The sequence below is a fragment of the Gallus gallus genome, chromosome 5 (genome assembly GCF_016699485.2).
Source record: "Gallus gallus isolate bGalGal1 chromosome 5, bGalGal1.mat.broiler.GRCg7b, whole genome shotgun sequence".
Lineage (NCBI taxonomy): Eukaryota > Metazoa > Chordata > Aves > Galliformes > Phasianidae > Gallus > Gallus gallus.
In genome coordinates, this window is record NC_052536.1 from 49,790,538 (window position 1) to 49,805,952 (window position 15,415).

A 15,415-nucleotide genomic window follows, 5' to 3' on the forward strand; every position below is an offset into this window, starting at 1 on the left:
TTTTATTAGGCGTTTTTGTTCTCATAGTTAACTGTTTTGTTTCATTCTTTAAATATTTCTTTTTTTCTCTTCTTCCTCAAGTAGAACATTCAAGCAGTGTAAACATCAAAGTGGTTGTTGCTTACAGCGTGTATTTGTTTTTAGATATTATGGTAGGAATGGGATATTCTCAAGAAGAAATTCAAGAATCCCTTAGTAAAATGAAGTATGATGAAATCACAGCTACATACTTATTGCTAGGAAGGAAATCATCAGAGGTAAGGATCACGCTTCCAAATGCAAAGAACCAAATGTATCAGTAGAAAAATTAGAAGCAAAAATTAAATCAGTAACTGTAGGCACTGCATTCCTGCATGCTAGTCTGGTACACTTAAAATCAGTTTTTTTAACCATCAGTGTCAACTGAACTGTCTGAATGATGCTGTATGTGATCTCAGCATGGTCTGATTTGGTAAACTAGTGTCTGTAGGATACTAAGAACTATCCTGCTTGATCAGCAGTTACTCCTGTTAAGGACTGTATGCCAATTACTATCTTGTCTAGTCTAAGAGCTCAAATGCAAATGTGCTTGCTGTAAATATTTTAAGAGAATTGAGGAATAGGAGCTGTCAGTCTAAAAATGTTCTCACATTGCAGAGTACTTTCCCATATGATACCAAGTGAGCGAGGCATGAGTGAACTGCTCTCAGTTCCTCTGCTGGAGAAGTTAGTCTGGTGGCTTCTGCTGAAAAAGTTCAAATCATCTTGTTCTAATCTTATGGAACGGAGGGGAGGGGAGGGAGAGTGTTGGAAGTATAGAGATGGATTTTCATTGTCCTTTCAGAGGCTTCATATTCTGCTGTATTTCACCTAAGGCAGTTGCACAAGAACTTAACAGATGTTGGGACTTGGCATACTTAAGCATTGGTACCTGCACCTCTGAGCAGCTTCTTGCTGTCACAGAACCCTGGCATGCTAGACGCATTTTGGTGGACGTTTGTTTTGTCTGCACCTGTTGTTTTAATATTTTTATTTATGTTGCAGTTGGATGCAAGTGATTCAAGCTCCAGCAGCAATCTTTCACTTGCTAAAGTTCGGCCAAGTAGTGATCTTAATAATAGCACTGGACAATCTCCTCATCACAAAGTTCAGAGAAGCATATCTTCTAGCCAGAAACAGAGGCGCTACAGCGATCATGGTGAGCAACTCTCATTTGCAGTGCTGTGGCATATGACTGCTAGCTGTTTGGTTTCTGAATTTGTCTCCATCCCCCAAAGATAAAGAGGACAATGACCATATGTAGTTCACTGTACAGTGATAAAATAGTTTACTGAATAACTAACATTTTTATAATCTTTTTGTTGTTGTTGTTATAAAGCTTTCCAGAACAGCTTCTCGAGGAAGCCCTCCTTTTAGTGGAGAATACAGCATTCCTCCCCCACATGGTTGTATGTCTGTTCAGCTTTTGTCTTCTTTTAACACTAGTAGGTCAGTTTGTGTCAAAAGCTTGTAGAAACATCAGTTTGCCAATATTTCTTGTTTCCCAAGGACAGCATCACTTGATTGTGCTGTAACAATTAAATTTCTAATGACCAAGTGAGTCAGATAAACTCTCAGGTGTGCCAGCACAGTTTTCCATACTTCCCAGTTGCTCCTGGCATACCTGGGAGGTTAGTGACAAACTTGAAGCAGTTTCTTGGCTCCTCAGGCTGAACTCAGCCTGCAGGCCACTGGTATTGCTGGCAGCATGGGGTTATGTCTCCAGGTACGTATCCCAAAAATCCATTTTTATCAGACACTAGCTTGTACAGTGTGTGTAGGGGTTATGCTAGTGAAGGGTCTCCTCTGATTTGAAAGAGTCAGTTCATTGTTCAGTGGCCTTTAGTGACTCTTTAGAGCATGGGTTTTTTTTTTTTTCCAAGCTAAACCAGTGTCAGTACTTAAACACCAAGACTCCATTAGGTTCTTAATTCTTACATTAAAATCAAATAGTAATTTCCCTGTCTTTAGCAAGCTGTACTGAAGTGTTACATATCTTTGGATTGTTATGCAAGGGAAGACCTTACTAGAGGTGCTTTGAGTGTCAAATTTGCCAGATTTATTAAAAAAAAAAAAAACGGGGGGGTGAGGGATGGGGAGGGTGAAGATTTCTTCATATTCTCCTCCAAAGAGGAAAAAGCAGATGTGAAGACACAGGTGTTTAAAAAGTAAGACTTTATTGCTCTCTCAATATTTAATTGTCTTCTAAAGTATGCATATTTTAATAATTAAAGCATGACCTTTTTGCATCTCTGATTCTCAGTTTTCATGAGTGTGAATGCATTTCCATTGTAGGGAAAAATAGCAACCATACCTCTGAGAAGAAAAATCACTTTTTTGTTTCTTTTGTTTGCTTTTTAAGCTGGACCATCCATCCCCCCAGTAGTGGCATATCCCAAAAGAAGCCAAACTAGTACTACAGACAGTGACCTAAAAGAGGAAGGAATTCAATCAAGAAAATCTAGCAGTAGTGCTGTTGCAGGAAGAGGAATTGCACCAGCTAGTCCAATGCTTGGAAATGCCAGCAATCCAAATAAGGCTGATATTCCTGAACGTAAGAAAAGTTCGGCTGTCCCTAGTGTAAGTAGAAGCACTTATTTATCAAAACCACAAAATGCTTTTGAGAGAGAGTACTAATCTGGCAATTTATCAGTGATGTTGATTTTACTTTTCATATGGAGTAAATGCAGGTATCTCATATTCATGGCTTTTTCTTCTTTGCATCCGTCAGCTGTTCAGCTGTTTGTTCCTGAAGTAGTTAGTAGGTATTAATAATTAGCGCTAATAGCTGGTGGTGAAAAGGGAAGGAAATAAATTGCAGGCCATCTCCTGAAACTTAGTGTGAATTGTATTACTTCTGATATTCCCACCTATTCTTCTGTGGCCTTTTGTACATGAGAATGAAATCAGTTTGTACTTCTGTATTTTATAGTTTTGTATGCTGAAGGAGCCAGCTCATCTTTGTTCCCAAACAGGTTGTTCCAAGTCGTAGTTACGTACAGTGGGATTTTCAGATAGATGCAGCTCTAAAAAAGTGTTCGGAGATCAATATGTGCTTAAAAGCCTTTGTCAATGTGCGCTTTCCTCCATCCCCTAAAACAGCAAGAAAACCAAAGATGTGTAACTAATGAATTTATGGGGTCAAGCAATAGATAGTAAAAAGGAAAATATCTTTTGGAAAATTCTTTGTTGACTTTAGTTTTAACTTGCATAGTCTGGTGCCTCCCTGTGAGGCAAAATTGGAAATCTCTTTTCATGTAACAGTCCCTGAACTCTGTAACACTCAGTGTATGTATTTTATTATTTATACTTTGCACTTGGCATCTTCAGTATTTTGATCTACTCTGCTGCACCACTCCCAGATTTCCAGTTTCATTCTACTGCAGTGGCAGCAAAATGAGCTCACAGCAATAGGATGTTATCTCTTCTGATTTAGTGTGTAACTCTGATCTTTTATGAGCAGTGCTACAAAACAAATATGTATCCCGACTTGTGATGTCAGTCAGTGTTTAAAATTGTCCCTGTACTTATAGCACATTATGTCAGACAGTGCAAAATTTTATTTTTATTTTATTTTCCTGCTAGAGCTCAGTCTTCTGCTTTCTGCCTATTGAGGATAGAGGGGACCACTGACTTTTTCACGGTTCCAGGAACTGATTATTTCTTGTAGCACTGATATGTGTCTAAAAGAAGGGGGGGAGATGAGTGAAAAGGATGTTAGAGCTACCGTATTGTCTTGAAGTAGGAAAAAGAAAAGAAATATGAGGTGGAAAGAGTTTATGTTCTTGCTGAGCATTTAAGTCCTAAAATCAGTAATAGTACAAAAAAAAGTACTGAACAGACAGAAAAATACTGTCTTTAAAAATAATTACTGTTTTCACAGATATAGCAAAAGTAGTAGAACTGGTCTTCACTGGAGACTCATGTTCTGTTTTGAATTGTTAAGACCTTTAGCCAGTTGTGTGCTTCTCATTTAATAACAAAACTTATAAGCATGCACTTAAGGGAAAGAGTTCCTCTCTTACAGCAAATAACCAAGTCTGGTGTTGGAGTTAGGACTCCAAGTTCTGCTTCTAAAGTTGAAAAAGCATGAAACTATTGCGAACTAAATAGTTCTGCAGACAGAGGGAGTGTGCATCAATAAGCTTCAGGCTCATTAGGGAAATACCAAATTAATAACAAAGACCTGCTGCAGAGGATGCATAGTTAGCAGCAGCTAATAACTCCTTGTTTATTACTCACAGCTTTGGGTTTTTCCTCATAAGGCTGCCCCAGAACCCTTGGTATAGCTTTTAGAAAAGTGGAAGGAGAGAACGGATGGCATGTTTGGAAAACTATGTAGGACCAAAAAGTAAAAAAAAAAAAAAAAAAAAAAAAAAAAAAACCCACCACCAAAACAAATTGGTAAATGGGTTGGTCCATTGTTGTTAGTCAGAAGCTGATTCTTTGAAAATTTTTCATCAGTCCTCGCCTTGCTGTCTCCTAATGTGAAAATTACCCATCTAAACAGTGGGCGCAAAACTTACCGTGCAAAGAGAGGAGGACTCTGTACCACAAATGCATCCTTTATACTGTGAATGGGACCTTGTGTATATGCTCAGAAGTCTCAAAATGTACTTTACATCACCTGAAAAGAAGGCACCCAATGCCACGAGGATGAACTTAGCTCAGTTCTGTCTCATCATTCCATCAGAGTGTGATGCTGTTGATGCTAATTTCAGATGACCTGTGCCATTTAGTTGTGTCCAGAGAACAGCAATATACAGCCTAACTGAACAAAAAAATCAGAGCTGATGAGCTCCCTAAATCAAATCATTAAAGGCTGTACACCAAAAAGGGTAATGGCTCCCATACCAGGACTGCATTCTTGCTGAAACTGAAATGTGAAAGCTCAAAATGCTATGATTTCCTTCCAGAACCTTTGTAATCTGAGTGCTTTTTTAGATTCCTGTAATTTCAGTTATGGAAACCAAAACTTAAAATGCCCACTCTGAAACTTCAAAATGGATTTCTTTTAAGGTTTGATCTAGTTCAGGTGACTTCTGTGACTGTCCACATGTGCAGCGTCATGTAACGTTAAAATGTATGGTGATGTCTTCTCAAGGGAACCAGGCATTTAATGTTCTAAGGGAGCAGGTAGATAGAAGGAAGCTATCCGTTATTGTGCACAATTCCCACCAGAAAACATCAGCTATTCTAGATGCTTTCTTTAATATCTTCAGGAATGCAGAAACAACAATATGCAAATGTTACTGTGTGATAATTGAATGTTCCATGGCTTGGTGGGGGCCACACAAAGTGACTTGTACACTGCTTCCTTGGGAACATATAAACGGATCTTCATGGTAGATGCACAGCCTTCATTGCTGGCTAGTTTAATGAAGAAGTGGGGAGTTTCTTCCCACATCTGTGACTTTACAAAGTTTAAGAATCAATATTTTACCAAAAAAAAAAAAATTAATGGATGAGGGACACATAAGGAATAACTTAAAAGGAAAGAACCAGCAATAGGAGGAGAACTTTCTGATGATTGGCATGTGCCTATCCCTAAGGAACACCTGGTGAAGAACACTTCAAAACCCAGGAGACAACTACATACATTTGATGACTTAACTGCTAGTTCTTTCTGCTCATCTGAAGTACTCTTTATCTTCTTAGTACGTTTTCATGCCAGGTGATTGCACTGTTCACTCCTACGTTTTTATTTGTACATTCACACAGATGTCTAACAAGCCACTTGTCTTTTAAGTTGACAAGATGACTTCATTGTTAAATCTGCGACTCAGGAATTGTGCTGTTTGAGACTCACTGACTGTATGAGACAGTAGTTTTGCTTTAAAGCAGCGAAAGCTGTTTGTGTAGAAGGCACTGGAGGAGCATTTGCTTGTTGAGAATATTTTATTTAACAGTTTTATTTCAGGTTTGGAAACAAAAAAGGTTTGGCTGCTCTCCTTTTGTGCTCAAACTTTTTCCTTAGTTTCTTTTTTCACCGTTCTTCCTGTGATGCTCTACTGTGACCAGTTCATGACATGTTTTCTTAATGCTATTTTAAAAGTCCGCTGAATTTCCCTTGCCTATCATAGCTGTAATTCTTCAAAGAACTCCAAAAGGTTAGTTGAGCATGAAGTCCCCTGCCTGACTCTTGGTGGCCATCCTTACTCAACATGTGCTTATCCAGGTGCTGACTAGTCATTCCCTTAAGCTAGCCTCCAAGATATTCCCCAGCAGTGATATTTAAAGTTAATAGTGTATTTTGCTTCCTGCTTTACCCCGTGATCCTTTTCTTTAAAGAAAAATTTTAAAGGTTTTTTTCCATTTTCCAACCGTATGCAGTTTGTGTTATGTTCTGTTCTTGGGGTGGGGAAAAACTATAAGGCTTGCCAGCTTGTACTTCCTCTACAACCTGGGGTGCATGTTTTCTGGACCACCATGCTTTTCCTAAAGTAATTGCATCTAACATCTTATAATTCTGTTATCTGTGAATTACCTAGCTTCTCAGTCGTTCCTGGAAAATTGACCGCCAACTTGGGCATATCTCCACCCTCTTTCTCTGTAAAGACAGAGGCAAAGTAATTCTATTTCTTTTCTCCCCTCTAAAATAAGGTCTGTAGCTTAAGTTCCCCCTGGTTTTCTTGTCCTCAATGTATTATGCTTGTATTTATATGTGTATTTTTTAAGATGTCCTACTAAAATTCTCTACGATTTGTCTCTATAATTTGACTTGCTCTTCCCTGTTTTTCAGAACTTGTCTAGTGTTCTATAGTATTTTAATATTTGAAAGTCCATGTTTACCTTCCCACTGAATTTTTCCATGCCTGTTTCTTAAGTCTTTGCTTTTCCGATCTTGTCTAAGGATATGATTTTTAACTTAAAGGGAAATTGTACATTATACAAGTGGTAAAGTACCTCAAAAGTAGGCTATAACGTAGTACTCTCTCTAGTAGATGAATTATATACATGCTGAAAATTTGGATTTCAGAACACTGGTAATTTAAACAGCATATCAATTTTGAAACATCAACATGAAATACAACAACTTTTTTATTGCATTATTCTTTAAAAATATTGGGATATGTTTGTCTATTGACTAGTTAACTTACCGAATTATTGTGTTGTAACTGTGTAGAAGTAGCAGTACATAAAACAGCCTTCGAGTATACGTTGCCTTAATCCCAGAAAAGTCTTTTTGTGGGGACTAACAAGCCTATGTTTTTTAATTGTAGAATAATACTGCCCCTGGAGCAATGACACGGCGCAACACATATGTTTGTAGTGAAAGAACCACTGCTGATAGGCATTCAGTGATACAAAATGGCAAGGAGAACAGGTATATGAAATGTCTTCCTATGGTGTACGTCCCTTGTCTTCACGTTTCCCCCAAAAATGTAATGCCTAATTTAAAAATCAATAATACTGTAGTGTAATTCATAAAGAAAGGTGAGTACAGATCTTTGGTTGTGGAACACCTGTGTAAGTATTTTGTTTTTTTCCTTATGCTTACTGCTTATTGTCTTTATACACCGAATGATCGTAATGTCTGGTTAAATACGTTTCATATTTGTGCAGCTTTCATCTTGAATTGGTTAACTCTTGTGGTCAAATAGCATCAGCTTGCAGAAGAGGCTTATTTACTTGCAAACTATAAAAGTTTGAACCTCTCTTGAACCATTCTGTTTTTATATTTCATTTCAAACTGTACTTGCAGGTGTGATTGTTCGGAATATCTTTTTCCTCCCTAAAATGTTAGGGAGATAATCAATTTTCTCTAAGCAAAGATGAAAACAGTGGCAGGCCATTGTCTTGGCCTGATCATGTTCAGTACCGATATCCTTGTAGTCTCATTGCTTCCCAGTATTTAAGGAATTCATCTTCAAAAAAGGAAGCACAGACATCTCCATACTCTGAATGAAAACAGACAGAGAAAGGACAGGTTTACCATTACTTGACAGGAAGCCTAACTGGAACATGCAGTGGAATTGGAGTCACCTAACTCGCATGTTAGCACCACAGTCACATCTAGTGCTATCCTTTCCTGAGTACCAATGACTGTAGAGAATTGCAGAAAATAAGTATCCGTGAACATAAACTGTAGAGTAACACTTGTGAAGAATACTACTAAATTTCCTGGCTGGCAGAAGTGTTTTAAGTTCCAGCCAACTGTTCTTCTCAGAATTTTGCTAGTCTTGAAAGGTGGTAACAATTTAGTAGTTGATTGTTGCCAGGAGAGCAGTTTTTGTTGATTGTTTGTAATCAACAAAAATGCTTAAGCTTGGAGGAGCATATACCTTTTCCCTTACTCTACCAGTTTTTCTCTACCTCTTTCCAGTTTTAGGATAGATTATAAAATACAGGAAGAAAACACTTTTTTTTTTCCTTCCAGCTCACGTTGAAGTTGGTGAAAGATTTGCAATTTTGCACAGAATTTCTCCCTTTCCTTTTGAAAGCATATTAGGAAGAGTGGTGAAGTTGTGATGTTGAATGGAACATCTGTTTGTCTTGTGTTTGACCCATGTAGCTTAGGGTAAAGAACATTTCTTTGACTGTGTCTCTTCCTCCTAGCTTTCTGCAAACTGAAAGTGATAAGGAAAAAGTCAAGTGTAAGTTTCAAGAGAGCCAAAAGTCTAGCTGGCCAGCTGGGCCTACAGTCACCTGTCTTGTGAAGTACAGCCCAGCTACTTGGTACTGTCTCTTAGTGTGTCTGTCTCATCTGTTAGTCCTTGTTAACATTACCAAGTTTGTTTAGATTAAAGTTCACCATCCTTCATTTCATTTGAAATGTTTTTTTTCTTTCCCAACTCACTTTGAAAATAAATCTTTCTCTACAGGATAGCTTTGATTAGCTTTGATTAGCTTTGATTACTTGATTTCTTGGTTTGTTAATTACACTTTTATTCATCTTAAAACTGATACTTTACAATATTTTGTCAGAAAAGTTCTTTATTATGATTCTTGTGAGTTGTTTACCAGGAATGCTTGAAACTCGGGTATCCTCATGATTTAAGAGTGACTTTATACTTTTAAGGAGTTGTCTATTGGAGATGCTTTTTTTTCCCCAGCTTTGTCTTTCTCAGCAAATTCTTTCTAACTTGTCATGTAATGGTTTTAAATTCAGAGTTGACATTGTATATTTGACATCTTTTAATTCTGTTTTCTTTCCATATTTGATCATCCTTATGTAACTTACCTTTTACTGTCAATACAGTATATGGTTTAAAAACGTCATTTGCTTCTCCTGCAAACTTTACCTCTCTTTGGATCGCCTGGTGTGTCTGAGCATTTATGTTTTGACTGTTGGGGAAAAAGGTCATTATAGGTTTTATTGTGTATTTTTTTACTTACTACCTCCTTGACTGTTCATATAGGGTCAAACAAGATGAGAGAATGAAAGTGAACTCCTAGTTGTTTTAGAACCAGAGACTTCTTGTTGTCTGAAATGTTTTGGTGTTAAACTGCACATTAATTTTGACACAGTTTCTGAGTTTTTTGTGGAGATCTACAGAACTAAGTCTGATATTGTGTTGCTTTAACTGGGCAAAGGCTTGGCTGATCGCATGAAATGCAGACCTTTAATGCAGGTTAAACAAGCATGGTTATTGATGAGACTGGCTCTTCAGAATGAATTCTGCCTTTCTTCAGGTGTGTGTTTGTAATATCTCTAATATTATTGTTCTATCAGCTTGGCAAACAGTAACATTAGAAACTTGTAATGTATTTTTCCCTCTGAAGCACTATCTGAAGTAGAACCTAAGTTTTGTAAAAATCCATGGTTTTGTTTTAAAAAAAAAAAAAAAAAAGGAAGAAAAAAAGAAAATGAAGCCCTTTCTCTGCTTTTGAAATATCTGTTTGTGGAGTAAAGGCAGGAGTAGTTACTTTAAATGATTTGTTGCAGATTGAATTTGGGATTTTCTATAGCTAGTCAGATACTGACTGTGACCTGGTGAAAACTTGGGAGACTTGCTTTAAAATGCAAGATGCACAGATTTAAATTCTCTGTTCTTCCTGTAGAGAAAATAAAGTGTTAGCTGTTCTGTTTTTATCTTACATGCTGAATCCTTAGAAGGCACTGCTTTGAAAGCATGGTAGCTTTCAACAATCAATAGTCAGTCAGTGGATTTCATGTTCAAGAAAGCAGTCTTGAAGACCTCACACCAGATTGATAGAAAAAAGTTTTCAAATCTCTCATCCCTACTTCCACACATTGCGTGGCTGACACGCACATTCTGATGGAGATGACTCTGGCTCTCCTCCAAAGCCTAAACATTAATTAATGCACTTGGGGACTCATGAAACACTCTTCATAATGATAGGCAATTGCTTTAAATCATTTATGTTACAAATGATTTACAACAGCCTCAGATTTTAATAAGACTTGGCACTAATTGATGAATTTTAGCTTGCTGTTTCTATGTTCCCAGGCTGATAATCCAGGGAAGCTGATTTCCAGCATAGCTTCAGTTAAAGAACTCTCATGATTTAGTATGTGCTCTGCTACCTTATTGATACCTTTAGTTACCACATCTTTGGAGGCAGATGACTAAAATTATAAGGCTAAATGTGTCTCACATTGCAAAACTAGATTCTTCTGTATCGTTTACAACAGACTAGTAGGAAAGTAGCTAGAATGGTGCAATGCTTGAGTGCTTAGTGACCACATTTGGGGATTACTTCAATTTTGTGTATTGTTCTGGGATGAATGCTCGTTTCCTCAGAATTTCTTAATATTCTGGTATAATGTAAAAGCTGGACTGTTTCGCAGGGTTGATTTTAGCAGACTGTAGTTAACATCTGACAGGATTCAGCAGTGCAAAGAGATGCATGTGTGACTCAGGTGAAGTTCCTCTAGTGTTTTAACTTTTCCAGACTCAACAAAACAAAGTAAATTTGGCTGTTTTAGCGAGTTCTGATGTCTGAATTCTAAGGTATTTTCCAGTAGTGCTTTCGAGAGCTAAGCCCAAGAAATGGGTTATCTCATACTTGTAGCTGAACTTAAGTTATCCTCTCTGAAGCCAGACATACCAGAATGCAATATCAGGACATGAATTTCAGTATATAAAGCAGTAAAGTTACTTGGAAACGAGCATGAAGTGTCATGGAACTGTCACTGACAATTACTGATTTTAACCTCCAACATAATTTTGGAATTACAGTTGATGTACTCCAAAAGCAAACTAAAGCTATATGATTTATGGTGCTGTAGCCCTGAAGGTCCAATATATAAAGTGCCTCTCAGATTTCACCCATTCCCATCGTTACTAGATAATACAAAGGCTGAAAAGAATGATTCGGCCCAAAGGAAGATCAAATCTTTATATTTCAACATACTGTATGGCTGACAGATTACTGGCCAGCACGGTAGTCTCCTTCAAATCCTAAATGGTTACTTGGAGAACTTGAGGCTCATAGCCAGGCCATATGAGGTGCTCTCTAGTAGTCACACCTCTTCTTTCAGAGAGCACCCAGCATTACTCATTTCTTCCTATATGTACCAGCTGATGAATAGTAGTTTTTTTGTTTGGACCTCTGTGGACTTGTTGAATGTCATGATACTGTTTCTCTTTTGTCCCTGAAGTTCCCTCAGTTATGAGGTGTAGGTCAAGATTTGAATGTGTGTCCAACTTGCATTGATTTCTGTAAATGTGGATGATTTCTGGAAATGGGTATTTTACTGCAGTGTGGGAGGGTGTCACCACTACCTAATGCTACTGGTAAGAACTGTTACTTAATAGAGATGTCAATTGCTCTGTATAATAAGGATGTGATTTAAGTGGAACGTAGGACAGTTACTGTTGTTTACGTAGAAGAGGGCTATTAGAGTTCATGTTCTTTTCACAGATTGGTTAATAGAAGGAAAAGTTTGCTTTTTTCTATGCAGTAGTTTGTTGTTGGTCCATCATGCTCTTCTTTCTGCCTCTGCCTGAACCCAAACCCCCTCACAGCCTGACAGAAATGTTCGCTTACGCAGCTAGCCCTGCTTCAGTTTGTACTACATCCTTCTCCAGTGTTCGGCTGCGACATCAGAAGTCGATGTCCATGTCAGCCTCTGTGCACACGAAGATGATGTTGCCTCCAATAGACAATGGCGCAGATAACTTCAGGCCTATGTAAGAACCTGAAATCATTGTGAAACTAACTTATACCCACTGCTTCTTAACTTTGTGCTGTGGAATTTTAGTCCTAGAGTGTTCTAGTATATATTGCCCACAAGGTGTGTGTTTCCTTATTTTTAGTCTTGTTTACATTTGTCTTGTGGTGTGTCAGGCTGTCTGTGACATAATCCTGCAATAATACATGTTAATTATTTTAGCGTTAGGCGTATTGGACATTCCCTATTGTCAAAGTTTGTGGGAGACTGTAATCTGTACTCAGAGGGACCTCACTGCTCGGAGCCGTTCGCTTGTAGAGAACTTCCTGTAGGACATTTCAAATAAGCGAGCTTGTGAAGATGTACGGAATATGAAGGGAGTGATACTGAAGTTATCTATTGCTTCTTTCTCCTGGAAGGAAACGTTATTCATCTATTCCTTTATCAGTCTTCTCAGTGAAACACTGAATTTCTAGTTTATCTGGTCTTCTCCAGGATACTTGTGTTGCGTTTTTCTGCCTACGTGGGTTTCTGTTTCAGCAGCCTTTTAATCCTAACCTATGAATTTTGATTCCATACAGTGCTGTAATAGTGCTGATATTTCCAACCCTGGCCTATATAGCAGTGTCTGCTTATGCTTTACCGTAGAACGTAGTGTTTTGTGTTTCCTGCAAGAACCGTCGTGCTTCCGTAAAGAAGTCCTAGCGTGTTTTTTTGTCTTCTGCTCTAGCACTATTCCCGATCAAAGAACGCCTGTCGCTTCAACTCACAGCATAAGCAGTGCAACCACACCTGACCGTATTCGTTTCCCCAGAGGAACGGCCAGCCGGAGCACCTTCCACGGCCAGCTCCGCGAGCGACGCACCGCTACCTACAACGGGCCCCCGGCCTCCCCCAGCCTGTCCCACGAGGCAACGCCGCTCTCTCAGACTCGAACCAGGGGTTCCACTAACCTGTTCAGCAAACTAACTTCAAAACTCACAAGGAGGTACGTCTTTTAAAATGGTGATGCTAGACAGGAATGTTTTCTTATTGTCGGAGAGTAGGAACATGTAGTAGTTCATCGCGTAGGAGGCTTTGTCCACAGTCGCTGGTCAATAATTTAACTACGTCTGCAACTTAAAATGCATCTGATTATGGTTTATTTTTTTCATAGCTCTTTTCAGTACAGAAGGCCATTTGTTTTTAGCAATTGAATCAACTGGGAATAAAAACTGACGCAGCTCGATCTGTGCTGATTATTCTGGGCTCACTGTTTTCGTGTCTGTGGCACCAGTGCTGCGGAGCTGAAGTGTTGTAGCTCAGTTCAAAAGCTGCTCACTGTGCTTGATCTCTCAGTAGAAGGCATAAACTAAGATATCAGTCCAGGTATTTAATGCCGTGTTAGGAGCTCAGAGTGTTTCTCTCAGTTTCTTTGGCTGTTTCCACACAGGCAGAAATATCACAGGTGAAAGGGTAGAGGCAGAAGAGAGCAGTTGATTTTGGCCACAGTGCTAGCACAGGTCACCCTAAAGTAATGGCAGCACTGCAGTTTCTGTCTAGGCAGTAGTCTGGTCAGGCCTGAAAGATTTAATCCTGGTTCATCACTTAGCTCATGCAGATTCTGGTGTTGGTGTGAAGATGTGCTGGTGTAACCAAAGCCTGGCTTAAGCAGGTGCTTGTTCCTGTACTGACTGTTTTTGTTCTAATTGGATTCCTAGTTTCAAACACGTGTAGGATTGAAATTAGCTCCCACATATGCTAGAACTGGAATAGGAGGGGAGAAAATATCATGTGTTTTCCTTAATCATTTAAAACCTGTGGGTTCATGTATTACCTACTTAGACCACTCAGGTACACACAGCTTGTGTTTGCAGAAGTGAGAATTCCTTTACTTTTAAGATAATCTCATTGCTTTTGTACCTTCCTCATCTCATGAAATTTTGTAGAATACATCATCCTAATCTTGGCACACTTGCTTTTGTTTTAAGCCTATGACAGTGGCATCGAACCATTTCCCTCCTGTATGTTCTGGGACTGTACATGCCCTCTCCCAGTATCTTCATAGTCTCCCATACAAAATAATGTTAAGCCAAACTCCGGTTTTTCACAGCTGACTGATTTCAATTTAGGGAACAAATTTCCTTTAAAAAAAAAAATCTGTGGAAAAATTGGAACAGAACAGCTTTGCCTTTTGGTAAATGTCTTACCCTGCCCAGCACTCTCAGCTAATGCTTCTCTGGGAGACTGTGTGCTGTGGGAAGCTCCTTTCTTTTTCTCTTTAGAGATTAAAGATGAACTTGATTTTTAATTTTTTAATATAAAGCCTTCTGCTTTTTGTCAAGTGAGATCTTAAATCAGACACATCTTTTTGGCACATTGTTCTGTACTTTTGTTTGTTATACTCTACATTTTCCATTCTGACATTCCAAATGTGGACACTCAAACTGTGAACATGTGAAGCTCTTGACTCGTGCTGCTGGAACACACTATTTTTCATTCAGTGTGACGCTCGCTTGTTCAGACAGCAGTCCAACTTCTGTCATTATCTCCAATATTCAACTTGTGCAGTTTGCTTTAAGAAGTTCTTCCCCAAGTGCTTTACATAATAGTTGAAATTCCATCTGGACGTGATTAAATAACAAGCATTTTTAACACAATAGCCCTGCTACAGATGGTTACATGTGCACTTGGAGGACCTCTTGCAGTTGGTGCTTTGTTATGCTAGGTACAAACTACTAGGGAGTAGTGCTGTCAAAGAACACAGTTATGTTTCTTCTCTTTAAATAGGAATAAATACGTTGAAGTGTGCTATTTCATTCTTGTTTTCTCTGTAGGAGATCAGAATCTTTTTGATAATTAGCTGCTTATGTCCTGGTCTAGGCACTAGTTACAGATCTTGTCACTAAGTTAGCCAAGTATTTGAGGCAGTTTTTAGCACAGTATGGGTGACAGTGTTACGAAGGAAGGAGGAAACCTAACTCTGAAGGTACTCAAGGTCTACTAATAGTTGGACAGGTTTTGCTTTCTATTTAAACTCCTTGTTAAATAAAAACATCTTTTTATGTGACCTTGCATATTTTTGGTTCTCAAGTGTTTTGAAACTAGTGTATATGTTCATAACTGCTGTAATAACTCAGAGTGTAATAAATACACTGCTGGCAGTGTATTTCCCAGGAAACAAGTTTGGAAATACTAATGCTTTTAAAAAAAAAGTTCTTCAGACCTTAAGTCATACGTCTAATTTCAGAATGTATTGAAGTGTAATTTCATTGTGCATTTAAATGAGGTCTGTTGCATGTTTCACTCTAAATGGATTTTTCAATTTACATTGTA

General features: G+C 38.4%; 1 protein-coding gene across 30 annotated transcripts in view; it reads left to right on the forward strand.

Moving 5' to 3' along the window:
- Positions 1 to 15,415, forward strand: part of MARK3 (microtubule affinity regulating kinase 3) — a 60,688-nt gene that overhangs the window by 36,323 nt on the left and 8,950 nt on the right. For 8 of the 30 annotated variants that reach the window (XM_004936361.5, XM_004936363.5, XM_004936362.5 and 5 more), the window contains 5 exons: positions 145 to 257; positions 1,024 to 1,177; positions 2,381 to 2,598; positions 7,242 to 7,345; positions 12,831 to 13,088. In XM_004936361.5, the coding sequence (XP_004936418.1) occupies positions 145 to 257; positions 1,024 to 1,177; positions 2,381 to 2,598; positions 7,242 to 7,345; positions 12,831 to 13,088 (847 nt within the window). Of the gene's footprint in view, positions 1 to 144; positions 258 to 1,023; positions 1,178 to 2,380; positions 2,599 to 7,241; positions 7,346 to 11,954; positions 12,120 to 12,830; positions 13,089 to 15,415 lie in introns of all 30 variants that reach the window. The other 22 variants (XM_004936354.5, XM_004936357.5, XM_004936355.5 and 19 more) reach the window with 5 other exon arrangements.